Consider the following 13,882-nt stretch of genomic DNA (forward strand, 5'->3'; position numbering starts at 1 on the left):
TGGCACCTCTGAGGCAGAGGGACAAAGGTACAAATCTGAAACCAGGCTAGGATCCACAGCAAAACTCTTGTCTCCAAACAATCATAAGGGCCCGGGGGGAATGTGTTAAAAGTGGGTCACCCAATCACAGAGGAACAGGAAAGAAACTGAAGATTCTGAGATCTAACTGGCTCTTCACCTCACGAACTGCCACGCGAGAGGTGGAAGATCCAGACCAAGCTGCCTGTCAGAGCCGTGATGGTCTCCGCCAACAGTGAGCAAAAGCACAGTGACTCCTTGTCCTTCAGCCCCAAGAAAGTTAATCTGCTGTCGGCCAGGGATTATGAGGAGGACTTAGGGTGAGTGTGCGTGGAACTCCCTCTGGGTGTGGAGGGAATTCCTGGTAGGTGTGGGGAGGACTCTGGGCGGGTGTGGGCAAGGTTCCAGGTGCACGTGGGGAGGACTCTCAGGGCATGGTGGAGGGCAGTGTCATTGGAGAGGCCTCCAGGTCTGTGTGGCAAGGGCTCCAGGTGACTAAACTGAAGATTAGTTAGTTCCTGGCCCTGGATAAACTAGGATGCTGGTGGTGCTATGCCTCTGGCACCCCTGGTTTTACGGGAGATGGAGTACCTCGATCCTCCAGCGGGTTCCCAGCAAGGTTGATCGTGTGAAGTCCTGAGTTAGGATTGTGGGCTAGAGCACCGGCCAATTTCTGTGCAAAATCTCTGCAAGTAAACACCAGTGGCATGAGTAATAGGCAAAATGTTCAAAAAAATAATAATAAAACATTAAGGGATTAAAATGAAATGAAAGCTAAGAGTACATCCTTTCCCCTTGGCTTGGCTATGGAAAAATCCCCCACAAGTTCACTTTGTCCCCGTGTACTGGTCCTGTTCTGCAAGGCTATGAAAAATGCTGAAGGGCTGGAGATCTCACTGGACTACGTGGGTGGAATAAACCTTGCAGTTTTAAAGCCGGGCCATACTTCCTGTGGGCTGTTTGCTTCCTGAGCACAGACAAATACGACAGCGTAGCATTCTCCAGCCAAGAGGCCTTCTCTGCTATGAAGCAGTGTATCATTGCCTTTGTGCCCCTCCCCCGCCCACCAGCACACTCTCTAGATGGTTCTAGACACACTGCTGAATGCTGCTCACAGTTCCACCGACTTCCCTTCCTGGTTTGTTTTGTTTTTTTTTAATCCCACAGCAAACCTACTTTCTTGAAAATTCTAGTAGGCTCTTCCTTATATCTCACTTCTCATTTCTTGCAACACTCACAAATGTAAAACTGATTAAATTACTGAGTTAAAGGTCACCATTGCTGGCACCTTTCACACAAAAGGAAAAGAAAAATCACTGTTTTAGTTATATTTTAACCTGAAATAGCGCACCAAGTGCTGGGATTACAAAACTAACTGCCTTGCTCATTAACACAACAATAAGGCCTTTGTTCTTAATAGAGTCTAAGTCTGGCTGTTCGGAATAAAACTCAAGGGTGACATTAAACCATTGGGTAAAGACTGGGAGAAATGACTAAAACTGACTGATGTATGAAAATCACAGGGAATCCTTACTATTGAAACGACGATGGTGAACTGCACAGGCATCTTCAGTGAGAAAGGTACCTTTGTCAACTACCGATGCATCAATCTGCCTGCTCTCATAGCAACCTCCATTTCAAAGGTAAAAGCACCAAAATGTAGAATTTGTAAACTTCCTGCTTGAAGCATGAGACATTTTACTAAAGTCCGTACTCTTAACTGATACACTATGGACTCTCAGAATGTCCCATAATACAGTAGCAGAACACGCTCTCAAATTTTTGGCCTTTCTGGCAAGGATGGTATCATGGGCTGTTTGGTGGCTGGTGTGTGATGTGATTTGAGTGTGAAATTTACTTCATAGGCTCGGGGATCATAACACGTGCCCCCAACCCTAGCTAGTAGGGCTGTGTAGGGAGGTTAAGGAGCATTTGGCAATTGGGGCTTAGCTAGCCAACACAGGGCCATAGATTTGGGGATCAGGTTATCACCTGGCCTTTGTCTTGCTTCCTGACCGATGTCACCATGCCCCCCACGTCAGGATCCATGATGCACTACATCTGCAGCCATGGCGAGTCTAGACAGACCCTTCCTCACCTAAGTTGCTTCTGTTGAGTATTTTAGTACAGTAACAAGATTTTATGAGTTTTTGTTTTTCATTTTGGCCTTTTTTTTTTCCAGAAGGAAAGACACTATACATGCACACCTCAACTTTTTCAAAGTTGAGTCTTGTACCAATCAAAAGAACAAACGGCCTAAAATTTTAAAGCGACATGTTCAGAGATTCGGGAAAATACTCACGTTCGAAGCCCGGCATTTTCCAGCACCAGTTCTTCCAGTCGATTGGACCTACTCACCACTCTCAAGATCTGTTCACAGACATCTGCGGACTGCAACAGAGAACACTTGCTGACCATGCTGTAACTCTGGTGAAAAATATTTCACTGGAGTGCCGTAAGTCTACAGAACTGAAGTAAATGTGACACCCAACCATATACACATTCACTCAAAAACTAGTCGGGGGACAGTCCCACTGTGCACCACCATGAAGACCTGGGGACATCATTTCTCCCAGTCTTTACCCAATGGTTTAATGTCACAAAATACAGTCTCCGAGTGTGCTACTCTTCAAGGAACTCTTCAAGGAAAAGATAAGAATGCTGTGGTCTGAGCTCATGCCAAGCCCCGTCCCCTCACTCATATTGAAACATAACCAACTATGTGATGGTATCAGCTGGTGGGTTTGGAAGGTGAGTAGGACATGAGAGTGCACACCCTCAGGAATGGGGTTAGTGCTCTGATAAAAACATCCCAGAGAGCTACTCTGCCCCTTCCACCACATAAAGACACATCTAATGGAGGCATTTACAAATCAGAAAGTGGATGCCATCGCATGTTGAGCAGGTAACTACCTGAATTGTGGACAAACCCAGCATCTGCAACTGTGGGAAACAAACTTCTGTTGTGTAAGTTTTCCTATCTATGGTATTGTAATGTTCAGTCTGAACAGAGTAAGATAAAATATGTAACTACGGTGCAGTAAGAAAAGCAGTGCTTTCGGCAGGGCTACAAGGCCCCATAAGTCCTTCTGACCCTTTTTTTGGTAAAGCAAAAGGACTTCCCAAGACAGTGATGGATGTCCCATATAGAGACCTGAGGACTAAGTGAGAGTGATGATGACATTGAGGATCTTGTTACAGTTTTCACTGTGGACCAGGTACTGAGCCACGTCCCCAAACAAACAACAAAAACACTACCCACTGTGATCTGCTAAGAGGGCAGATCATCTTCATGGGTTGGGTTCTTCCATCTATTTATTCAGTGATTTTATTCTAAAATCTATGAAGCAAATTTTTACCATGCAGCTACTTCAGCAAGAAGCTACAATACCCACACAGTGTGCTAAACACAGGTCAGAGATGAACATGACTGCAAGCATCTCACAGTAACAGGTACACGAGAAGGTGGGCTCCAGGACAGTTAGATAACTCATCTCCACTCCCACAGTCTGGCTGGAAGAGTCATGGTAAGAAAGTCAGGTTTCTGATTTCTTTTCCAATGCTACCAGGGCTCCTAAGGGCCCCCAGGTGAGTTCAGTCCATTTTTGCACTCACAGTGTTGTAAGTCACACCTATCCTAGGCCAATTCAGACACCCAAGTAGCCTATTGGAAAGACTCTATTCTGCAAAGCCTTTTCTCAATACAATGTATTTATCATAAAATATCTTACCTCCAGATTCTAAACCTCTATCAACAATATCTAAATTATTTCTCGTCTTAAATGAAGTATCTGAAAACTGCCTGTGGATAGGAATCTTTCCATATGGCAGCTTTGAATCTGTCAAGTTCCCAACAATTTCACCTACCAGAACAGACCAAATATTTGGCTGTTTTATTTAATATGAAAACCAACAGATTTCACTTTGATTTTATTGTATATCTATAAATCCCCTCTCTACCAAAAAAATAAAAAAGAGCATCTACAGAATTAACATTAACTATTATAATTCAGTCAGACCAACTATATCTGTTGGTATTTCCTGACATTCCTATCATGGGAAACTAGGTGGTGATGAAATAAAAGGTTGGAATATAAAACCAGCTGTTTGTATCTGTGCAAATGTGACTTGAACAGCTTTTGCCAACTGCATGAATGTGTACGGAAGATGATACTAAATGTGCATTTCTGTTCTAAAATTATTCAAGTCACTGAAAACAGGAGGGTGAATCTCTGAAGCTCTCACATTCATACAATGTTGTGCTAATCATCCCTAGGAAGGACACCTACTCAAGAAATGAACTGTGTGCAGCTCACCACCACGGAAACAAAATGCAATCTTTCTAATGATGATCAGCTTTTTGAAGTTCAGCCAAGCTGCATCGCCAGCGACTTACCAGCTTGAGATCCTTAGAGGACAGTTTGGTGAACCACTGATTATATTCCAGGGCAGCAATGATGGGGATCAGGTCTCTAGAAGCAAAACGAATGAAGAACATGAGTTTGGTCCTGCAAAGTAGCCACAGTGATGCTCTAGTTCTAGGTAGGTACGGTGGAGCGTGCCTGTCATCTTAGCACTTTTGGAAGATGGCAAGCGGAATATCGGGAGTTCAGGTTGGCCTTGGTAACTCAAACCAACTTAGGATATATGAGATCCTGTCTTGAAGAGCAAAACAGAGAAAACTAAGACATTATATTTTTATCCAACAAATGCATGTGTGGATGCGCACACATGCCAAAGTTTACGTGTGTAGGTTCAAAGGATAACTCTCAAGAGTAGACTCTGGGTTCTTCTGGTTGAGAGAGAGTCTCTCTCGTTTCTCTGTTGTGTTCTCCAGGCCAGCTGGCCTGACAGCTTCCAGGCAATTCTATCTCTGTGAATCTGCCTCCCATCTCACTGTGAAGTGCTGGGATAAAGTCACCGTATCTGCCTTTCCCATGGGTTCCAAGGACTCAACTGTGTCTGTCAGGAAGCACTTTGACCTACTGAGCTATTATAGTTCTTGATCCTCCAAACTATTTTCATAGTAGACAATTCAGTTCTCTGCAACAGATCTCCACACAGCAGAATACATGCAGAATTCCACAAATTGAGGTAAATTACCCCCAGCACCTCCAATTCCTGATTTCTAGGGAAAAGAAGCTAATGCTAGCATGTATCTGAAGAACTTCTCCATTCAGAAAGAAATCACATCTAACACTACACTGATGGGCCTGTTTCCTTACATTTCTTTATAGATTCACAAGCACAAGAATCTGAGAGGCCCGGAGAGGCTGTTCCCACAGCAAAGATAACGCCTCATACACTCCGACAGTAAGTACCACCTAACAGATTCTCGGCGCTCAGCAGGCATCCTGCAACCATTTGGTAGCTTTTCCACTTCCCAGCAGTGATCCCATTAATGAGACAGAGCACGTGTGATTATCTCTGAGACTTCACGAGAGCTCGCAAGCTACGAGGTAAAGCTTTGCGTGTGGATTCCCTGCCTCTACACCATTTTCCCAGCCACTGGACCCTACCATGCATTCTTCACTCCCACTCCAAACAAAAGGCTGACAGTTCCTGACTCGTCCATCACACCATGAGCCTCACAGGTGGAATCCCCCTTCACGGCTCAACAGTGTTCTGGAAGTGTGCATGCCCTTTGATGCCTTCACCACGCACCCCCTTTTCCATATGTCTTCCTGGTGCCCGCCTCCCCCATCCCCAGCATAAAGCATTCTTCCACATTTCGATCTCTCAGATTCACTGCTTCAGCATCTGACTCCCACAACCTCAGACTGTAAATCTTTGAAACCCAAGCACCAATTTTAGTCGCGCAGATAAAATTGATAAGATGCAGAGCTGCAATATCCCCCGGAACAGCAAAGACAGGCAGAAGGTGCGAAGAGCTGAGAAATCCAATCGAGCTTGAGAGCCTCAAGCAAAGTGCCTCAGCTAAACCCCCCCAACACGCCAGGAGGTGATGTTTATGCTTCACAGGCAAAGGGAATGACCCACAGAGACCTGAAGTGAGACTGGACCAGAGAGAGAAGGAGACTCTTTATTAAAATGATCTCCCCCCTCTTGAAGGACACGTTAGTCACATACAACAGTAGACTTCACTCTGACATATCTGTGTGTGCACATGCTACGCTTTGACCATACCTCCCCATTACTCCTCACCTCCACTCCACCATCCTCGTGCCCGGTTTCCTGTTCCCTGGGAGAGCCACTTCCACTTTCCTGTTGTTCTTCCCCCAACTCTCTCCCTCCTCCCCCCCCCACCAAAGCTCAGGTTCCACGCATGAGGGCGTGGGAGGAATACATGATGCTTGTCTTCCCGAATCTTGATTTATTTCTCTTAACATGCTGAGCTATGCAATCCGTCCATTTTCCTGCATGTGATACGATTTCATTCTTCTTTGTGGCTGAATGAAATTACATTGTGGAAATAGCCCATCTTTTCTGTACTCAGTCTTCTATAAACAGATACCTAGGCTGACTGTATAAGCTGACTACAATAGATAGGTAGGTAAGTAGATAGACAGACAGACAGACAGACAGACAGACAGACAGACAGATAGATAGATAGATAGATAGATGTATGGATAGATAGATAGACAGACAGAAAGCTAAATAAAAGCGTATGTCACTGATATATTCTGACTCTGGTCCCTAAGAGTTTTTGCACACAAAACGGCAGCTCGTGCCTGATTTTGAAGCATCATGTGTGACCTCATCAGACATGAGTGAGAAGATGAGATGCAGGATCACAGGCGTCCCAGAAATACAATGCAATCCACAGGGCCCACCTGCCAGGTTTTCTGTTCACACCTCTCTCCATTAAGTTGCTTAATGTTATTCTCAAGATAAGATTAAAATCCAGGCACAGTGACTCAAACCTGTAATCATGCCACTTGGAAAGTGGAGGCAGGAGGAGGTAGTTCAAGGCCATCCTCAACTAGAAGAGTAATCTGATGTCACCCCCTAGGCCTATCTCAACAAAACAAACAATTAAAAACCAAAAAAAAACAATTAGAAGGAGATGGCGAAGTGTCTTCATTGGAACAGTAAGCACTGCTCCAATGCTTACTAAATACTGGGGAGGATTACTACATGCTGAGGTGAGTGATTGCTCCCCCTGCCCCTCCCCACACTGCAGTGACTAAGAAAGACAGCTGGGAGCCATGCCAAGTACCGGGAATGTTAAAAGTGCCCTAGAACACAGGGACCAAGTAATTCCACCTGGAGCAGATGGGCACAGGTTCACAGGGCTCCAAAAACGGGCAGGAGCCAACTAAGCAGGAAGAAAGGAGCAGAATACATAAAATAATTCGGGACATGTGTGTGCAGACATGGGAGGCTCTCTATGCCCAGTAATTCCTTCCATTCATACATTCGGTAAGTGCCAGCCACCATACATAAATCACAGGGTTTAATGTCACAATGAACATAGCACCCAGTTCCTGCCCTGTAACAATGACAGCCTGGTACAGCCCAGTAGGCAACCAAGGAAAAAAAAAAACAACTATAATGCTAGTAAAGAAGCCACACGGACCAAGTGGGATTGTGACACTGTAGCCTTGTGTGAAAGGATCACAAATCAGGACAGCCTAGCTGGCGGGGCTTCAGAAGAAAAGGTACTGAGTCCTAGAAAATGAGGAGTAAGGGGAAATTCACCCTGCAGGCAGATGGGATGGGAAACAGAAAAGAGTTGCTCAGCTGGCCAGTTCAAGATCGGGTGGCAAAAGCATGATTCATGAAAGGGAACTCAACTGGCCTTTCTAGAAACAAAAGCTTTTTACTCTTCAAGAACTGTTATTGAGAGGAGGAAAATGTAAGCTACGTACCAGGAGAAAATAACTGTAAATGACATTTCCAACAATGGCCATTAGATCCCCAGGACACGCAACTCTGAAAAGTGGGCACCAAGCAGCAGTCTCCGGGCTAGGGAGAGATGGCTTGGTGGGTAAGAAGTACACTGAGTTTAGTCCCCAACGACCACATAAAAGCCAGGCAAGGCAGCTCAGGTCGGTAACCCCAGTGCCGGAAGTGTGGGGATAAACAGTTTTCAGAGGCTGCAGTCCAGTGAGTTCAGTCAAAACAGCAAACTTCAGGCAAACTGAGACAAACTGTGTCTCAAAAACTAAGGTGAAGTGGGGCTGGGGAGATGGCTGAGTGGTTAAAAGTGCTTTTCCTCCACAGGTCCTGAGTTCAATTCCCAACAACCACCTGGTGGCTCACAAGCAACTATAATTGGATCTAATGCCCTCTTCTGGTACACAGACTCTATATGCAGAGAGAGCACATGCAAACATAAAATTAATTAAAAAAAAAAAGATAAAGCAAGTGAGAAAGGCATCCAGACACCCAACACTGATCTGGCCACATGTCCACACGGGTAAACACACCTGCACACATGCATACCACACCATATCCTCACACACATATAATTACCCCCAACACACATAGAAGCAAATACCCCAGTTTCAAAACTGGGCAAAATGTCTATAAACAGACATTTCCCTAACTCTTACACATTTATATAATATACATCAAAGAAGCACATAAGAAGACAAGCCATCAGAGGAATGCAACTCAAAGCCAAAATAAAATAACCCCATATACACAGGTGTGTACCGAATGGCAACATCCAGACAATGCCCCAACAGCACCCAATGTGGATCACGATACAGCACAACTGGATGTCTCAAATTCAGTTTGAGACAAAGAGAAGACAAATCCATACTCGGTGCAGAAGACAGTTCGACTCCGTCTTCAGATTCCTGTGCATCTGTCACATGACCTGTTAATCTCACTCCTGGGCATTTGCCCAACGGAAGTAAAAACTTACATCGGCACAAAACTTCAGTGGGCTTACTTTTCATCACTGTATTTGTAATCACTAAGAAGTAGAAAACTCACGGGTGTCCTTCAGTGATGGCGCATGAAATGGAGGCTAGGTTAGACTAGACCATGATCAGCTTTTTCCTGGCTCTAGTTCTTACACATTCACCCTTGGAGCTCAGGTACTTTGAGGAAGCCAGGAACACAGGGAAGGGCCATATATAGGCCTCCCAGCAACCAGCTAGCTGATAGCAACCACCAGAGTCATGAATGAAGAAGGCATCACTATGAGTTATAGGTGCATTTACTGTGGGCCGTTAAGTTTGGAGGTTTACCACATAGCAATATATAACCACAACACTTGCTATCTACAAAACAAGGTTTGATAGCCTGTATGAAAAATCGTGGCTAGAGGAAAGGTAGCCAAGAAGAGCTTTTCAGTAAAGAGCTTTTTCTAAAAGCTAATATTTTCAGGACTGGGAGTTCTGTGCTGTATAAGCAAGAGGCCTCAGAGAGATGGGAAAAGCCTTGGGTGCAAAGAGTGTTCTGAGGCTAGAACCAGGGGCAGGGAATAATAGAGAATCCTTCCCAAGTTGATTTATAGGATTCCCTCGGTCAAGTTATGTATCGTGGTGGCTAATCTTGGCTGTCAACTTAACACACTTGGGAGAAGAAATCTGAATTAAAGAACTGCCTCCCTCAGATTTGCCTGTGGCCATGACTGCAGCATAAGTTCTTGATTGGTAATTGATGTAGGACCACCCAGTCCTCTGTAGGAAATACCAGCCCTAGGCAGGTAATTCTGGGCTGTATAAGAAAGGTACACAGCCACTTAAGCCACAGAGCCAGCCAGTGGTAAACAGTAGTCCTTCAAGATTTCTGTCTTGGATTCCTGCTTTGGCCAAGCAGACCCTTTCTTTCCTCTTCAGTTACTTTTGGTCATGTTATTTTTATCACAGCAACAGAAAACCAAACTAGAACTTCCATCACAAAAACAATAGTGGGGAGGAGGGAACCGTGACTGGGAATTGATATATACAGTCCAGAGAGAGGCAGTGGCCTCTTTCTTGACCTAAGTGTTGGACACAATTGCAAAATTTACTATTATTTGCATCCTGGTACACATCTGCCCATTTTTTCTCTAAGGGAACACATACAAGAATGGCCTTCAACAGCATTGTTCATTAACAGACAATAAGCTAAGTAGAATGCCTGGTCAGCAGCAGAATGAATAGACTGCAATGTCCTATATTAGAATACAAAACAGAAACAAAAGTGAATGGACCAAAGCTCTACAGGCCACCCGGGAAACCCCCATGCCTTTTATACTTAACAATTGTCCACTTGCTGCAACAGGCAGAGAATAGGAAGCCTCCGATCTGGATAGATGGATGCCTAGAGGGTACCTCAGAAAACTCCCATGTCAAAACGAAGGTCTGAAATGGACCCCCTAAACATCAAGCCAATGTGATGGCTAGGGAGAGAATGAGACCAAGGATGGGGGACTCATTCCTGCATTCATCATACAGCTTCATAGTGTCAGAGAGGACACACTGGGCATTCCCATTTAAACAGAAACGGCACAAGGTAGTCAGCAGATGACTCTCTTCACTTCCTACAGCTCATCCTGAAAGGCTTTCTCAGGACTTAGCAGATGCACAGAGAAGCAAACCTCAGGCAAAAGCCCACGGATGGTCTCACATCTTCCCTCCTGCTGAGATGAGCACACCTCCACAAAGAGCTATTTGGGTTCCTCTGGTGGGTTTCTGTTTATTACAACTAAGCCTTCCTCATATTTTCATTACATGTTGCTACAGCTCCATTACATAGGCAGAAAGGTTTCCAAAGGCCAGGGGTAAGGCTTCATCTTCATCGTCAGCTTGGCTGAATTCAGAACCATCGCGGAAACAAACGTGGACAATCAGAGGGCTTACGTGAGGAGAGAAGACTCCTCACTGAATTCGAGTGGCCCGATTTAATAGGCTGGAATCCCGTCCTAAAGGGGAAATGGACCAGACACCAGCATCTACCCCTCTCTGCTTCCTGTCTATGAATGTGATGTGAGCAGCAGCCTCCTGCTCCCAACTCCTGCCAGTGTCTGCCATGATAGTCTTTAGCCCAGTCAGCTAATTGGTATGTTCTAGGTTCAGTGAGAGACCTTGTCTCAAAATAACAAGGTGGTAAGCAAAGGGGAAGACACCTGACATCAGCCTCTTGCCTCCACATCAATGCATGCACACACCCATAAACACACAAGCTCATATATATACACGGAAGACACAATTATAAATAATTAAAAAAATTAACAACAAAACATGACTGACAACAAAAACTGGGGAGATGGCTCACCCAGTAAGGTGAAGCACACAACCATGAGGACCTGAATTCGAATCCTCAGTACCCTCGGAAAAGCCCAGGTGCACCGGCTACAATCCTAGCATCGGGGGAGTGGAGCTAGGACAACTGCTGGGGCTCAGTGGTGGTCAGCTAGTCTAGTTGAATCTGTAAGCTCTGAGCACAAGGAGAGACTGAAGAGAATGAGGTGGCCTACATACACGTGAGGGGGATGTGCACATGCCTGTGAACACAAACACACACATAAACACACACATACACACACACACACACACCCTGAAGTAAGCTATAGCTGACAAAGATTTTGTTTTTCATTCTGCAGGCTGTTGGTTCTGTGGACAGTTCCTTTCTGGTCATGCAGAAATGTCTCCTTTGTTGATTCTTGAGGTCATTTCCTGTCTCACTAGAGCCCTGTTCAGAAAAGGTTTTGTACACCCCTATAACTTGAAATGTACATGAATTTTTTTCAGACGTCTTGTATAGCCCAGCTGCTCTTGAGCTACAGTGATTCTTCTGCCCCAACCTCCTAAGTGCTGGGGTTAGAGGTATGTGGTGCCGTGCCTGGCTATTTGAACATTTCTTCTGTGTTTAAAGTGTTCAGACAGATGAAGATTCCCGAGATCCGGGAAGTTAGTTGGTCTATGCTCTCACATAGAGTCCAGACAGAGGCGTCCAACCCTGGATGGTGATCCTCACAAGCCCACTCTATTATGACTGACAGAAATCCAGCAGCAACTACTCTGCTTTCTACACTTTCAACTTTGAGCCTCCTCCACTGAGCGTTCAGCATGCTGAGTCTGCACACTTCCAAATCAAAGGGACTAAACCTCTTTCATCTCATTTGGTCAATGATTTCTGTTTTCTTATTTCTTTTTAGCCAACACCAAGATGTACTCTGTTTTGGGCTGAGGGCTTTTGTTTGTTTTGATTTTTTGAGGTAGGGTCTCATGTAATCCAAACTGTCTCAAACTTGCTATGGAGCCAAAAATGACCTAATTTCTAACCCACCTACCTCAGCCTCTTAAGTGATGAGATTATTTGTCCTGTTTAATATGGTATAGTGGGCCTTGAGCATTCTAACTGAACTAGATCCCTAGCCCAATACAATGTATCCTGAAGTGATTACTCAAGTAACAAAAGTTTACTCTTGTTACTTTGAACAATGAAAATAAACTAAAATGCTCAGTGTAAGAATAACCCAGTTGGGGCTGGAGAGATGGTTCAGGGGTTAAGAGCACTGGCTGCTCTTCCAGGGTTCTTGAGTTCAATTCCCAGCAACCACATGGTGGCTCACAACCATCTATAATGAGATCTGGTGACTTCTTCTGGCATGCAGGCAGAGCACTGTATACTAATAAATAAATAAATCTTAACAAAAAGAATAGCCCAGTCAATAAGCTGAGGCAGGAGGATTGTTTGAGTGTAGGACTTTGACAGCATTCCTGACATCATAATACCACCACTATCTTTTGAGTAAGGTTTTGTTTTAACTTAAAAATAAACCATTTTCCTGGCATGAAGGTGCATAACTGCAACTCAACACTCACAAGGCAGAGACAAGAGAATCACAATTTGGGGGCTAGCCTGTGATACACAGCAGGACGTTGTCTTAACAAAACATTACGATACTAATATCTTAAATATCAAAAAATTAAGATACTAATACGTGAGAGCAATGCTTTAAAGCCGAATATAAAGTTGGTAAGAGGGTTTGAATTCAGCACTGTGTCAAGGTCTTTACTGCCCTAGGTTCTAGGCAGCCTAGGAGACATTGGTCCTAACATCTCTCTGAGCTGTGTGTCCTCCTGGACATTTTTCTTGCTATTATTTTCAGGACAAACTGTCCTTCTATTCCCTTTCCCCTGCCTGCTATCTCTCCCTAAAACTGTAAAAATAGTGACTTTTAAACAGACAATGTAAAAGATACCAAGAAAATGTTAGAAAACAAAAATAATTGACAGGTTTGAAAGATTCCTTCTAGCACGTGCAAGAAGGGAAGAGAGCTCAAACACAGAACACCAACAAGTAGCTGTATGTGAAGAGGGAAACTCTTCCCCTAATAGAGAATACACAATGGCTCAGAAAGGTGACTCCCAGGAGAATGCCAAGTCCTGTTACTCTTTGCACTCTAAGCCTGCACACAGTGGGGACACATGGAAAGGCAGTGGAAATCTCTGCCATACTGCTTTGCTGGCATAGTCATTGGCTACCTTTCCTGAGAATAATTTAAACTACCTCTCATCATATCTACTTTATGAATGGAAGTTTGAGACCTTTAACGCTCGAAAGGGTGGTAGAGAAACGGCCGAGTGGTGACGGTTCTTATATGCAGAAAAGAATACCAGAGTTCACACTCCCAGCACCCACCTAAATACTGGGTGGAGATGAAGGCCTGCCTGTAATTTCAGCCTTTGACTTGGAGACAGAATTCCCCCGAGAAAAGCTGGGTAGTAAGACCACACTTACGGGTGAGCTCTGAGTTTGATTGAGAGACCCTGCCTCAAAGAACAAACTGAATGATGATTGAGGAAGATGCCCAGATCAACTTTGGGTCTTTATATGCACATGGGTTTGCATGTTCACATGTACACACACACATGAAAAGAGGAAAAACAGTTCAAAGTAGCTACATTGTCAGAGTGCTTGCCTAGCATGCAGGAAGGTCTAGGCTTATCTTGCC

The 13,882-nt window shown here is 44.5% G+C and overlaps 1 protein-coding gene and 1 long non-coding RNA gene across 13 annotated transcripts in view; one reads left to right on the forward strand and one right to left on the reverse strand.

Annotated features, from left to right (window-relative positions):
* Carmil1 (capping protein regulator and myosin 1 linker 1) overlaps window positions 1–13,882 on the reverse strand; it is a 268,940-nt gene that overhangs the window by 116,238 nt on the left and 138,820 nt on the right. For all 11 annotated transcript variants that reach the window (XM_060372669.1, XM_060372668.1, XM_021642852.2 and 8 more), the window contains exons 9-11: window positions 4,415–4,490; window positions 2,321–2,409; window positions 610–704 (exon numbers count right to left, since the gene is read on the reverse strand). In XM_060372669.1, coding sequence (XP_060228652.1) covers window positions 610–704; window positions 2,321–2,409; window positions 4,415–4,490 — 260 coding nt within the window. The remainder of the gene's footprint in view (window positions 1–609; window positions 705–2,320; window positions 2,410–4,414; window positions 4,491–13,882) is intronic.
* LOC132649264 (uncharacterized) lies at window positions 202–8,985 on the forward strand. 2 transcript variants are annotated; one of them, XR_009587704.1, is made up of 6 exons: window positions 202–338; window positions 1,542–1,661; window positions 2,201–2,769; window positions 4,295–4,560; window positions 5,256–5,331; window positions 8,206–8,985. It is a non-coding gene; the product is annotated as an uncharacterized LOC132649264 (long non-coding RNA). The 2 variants fall into 2 exon arrangements; XR_009587703.1 differs by lacking the exon at window positions 8,206–8,985 and adding an exon at window positions 6,613–6,927 and having other exon boundaries at window positions 5,256–6,536.

Source organism: Meriones unguiculatus, chromosome 19 (genome assembly GCF_030254825.1).
Source record: "Meriones unguiculatus strain TT.TT164.6M chromosome 19, Bangor_MerUng_6.1, whole genome shotgun sequence".
NCBI classification, from domain to species: domain Eukaryota; kingdom Metazoa; phylum Chordata; class Mammalia; order Rodentia; family Muridae; genus Meriones; species Meriones unguiculatus.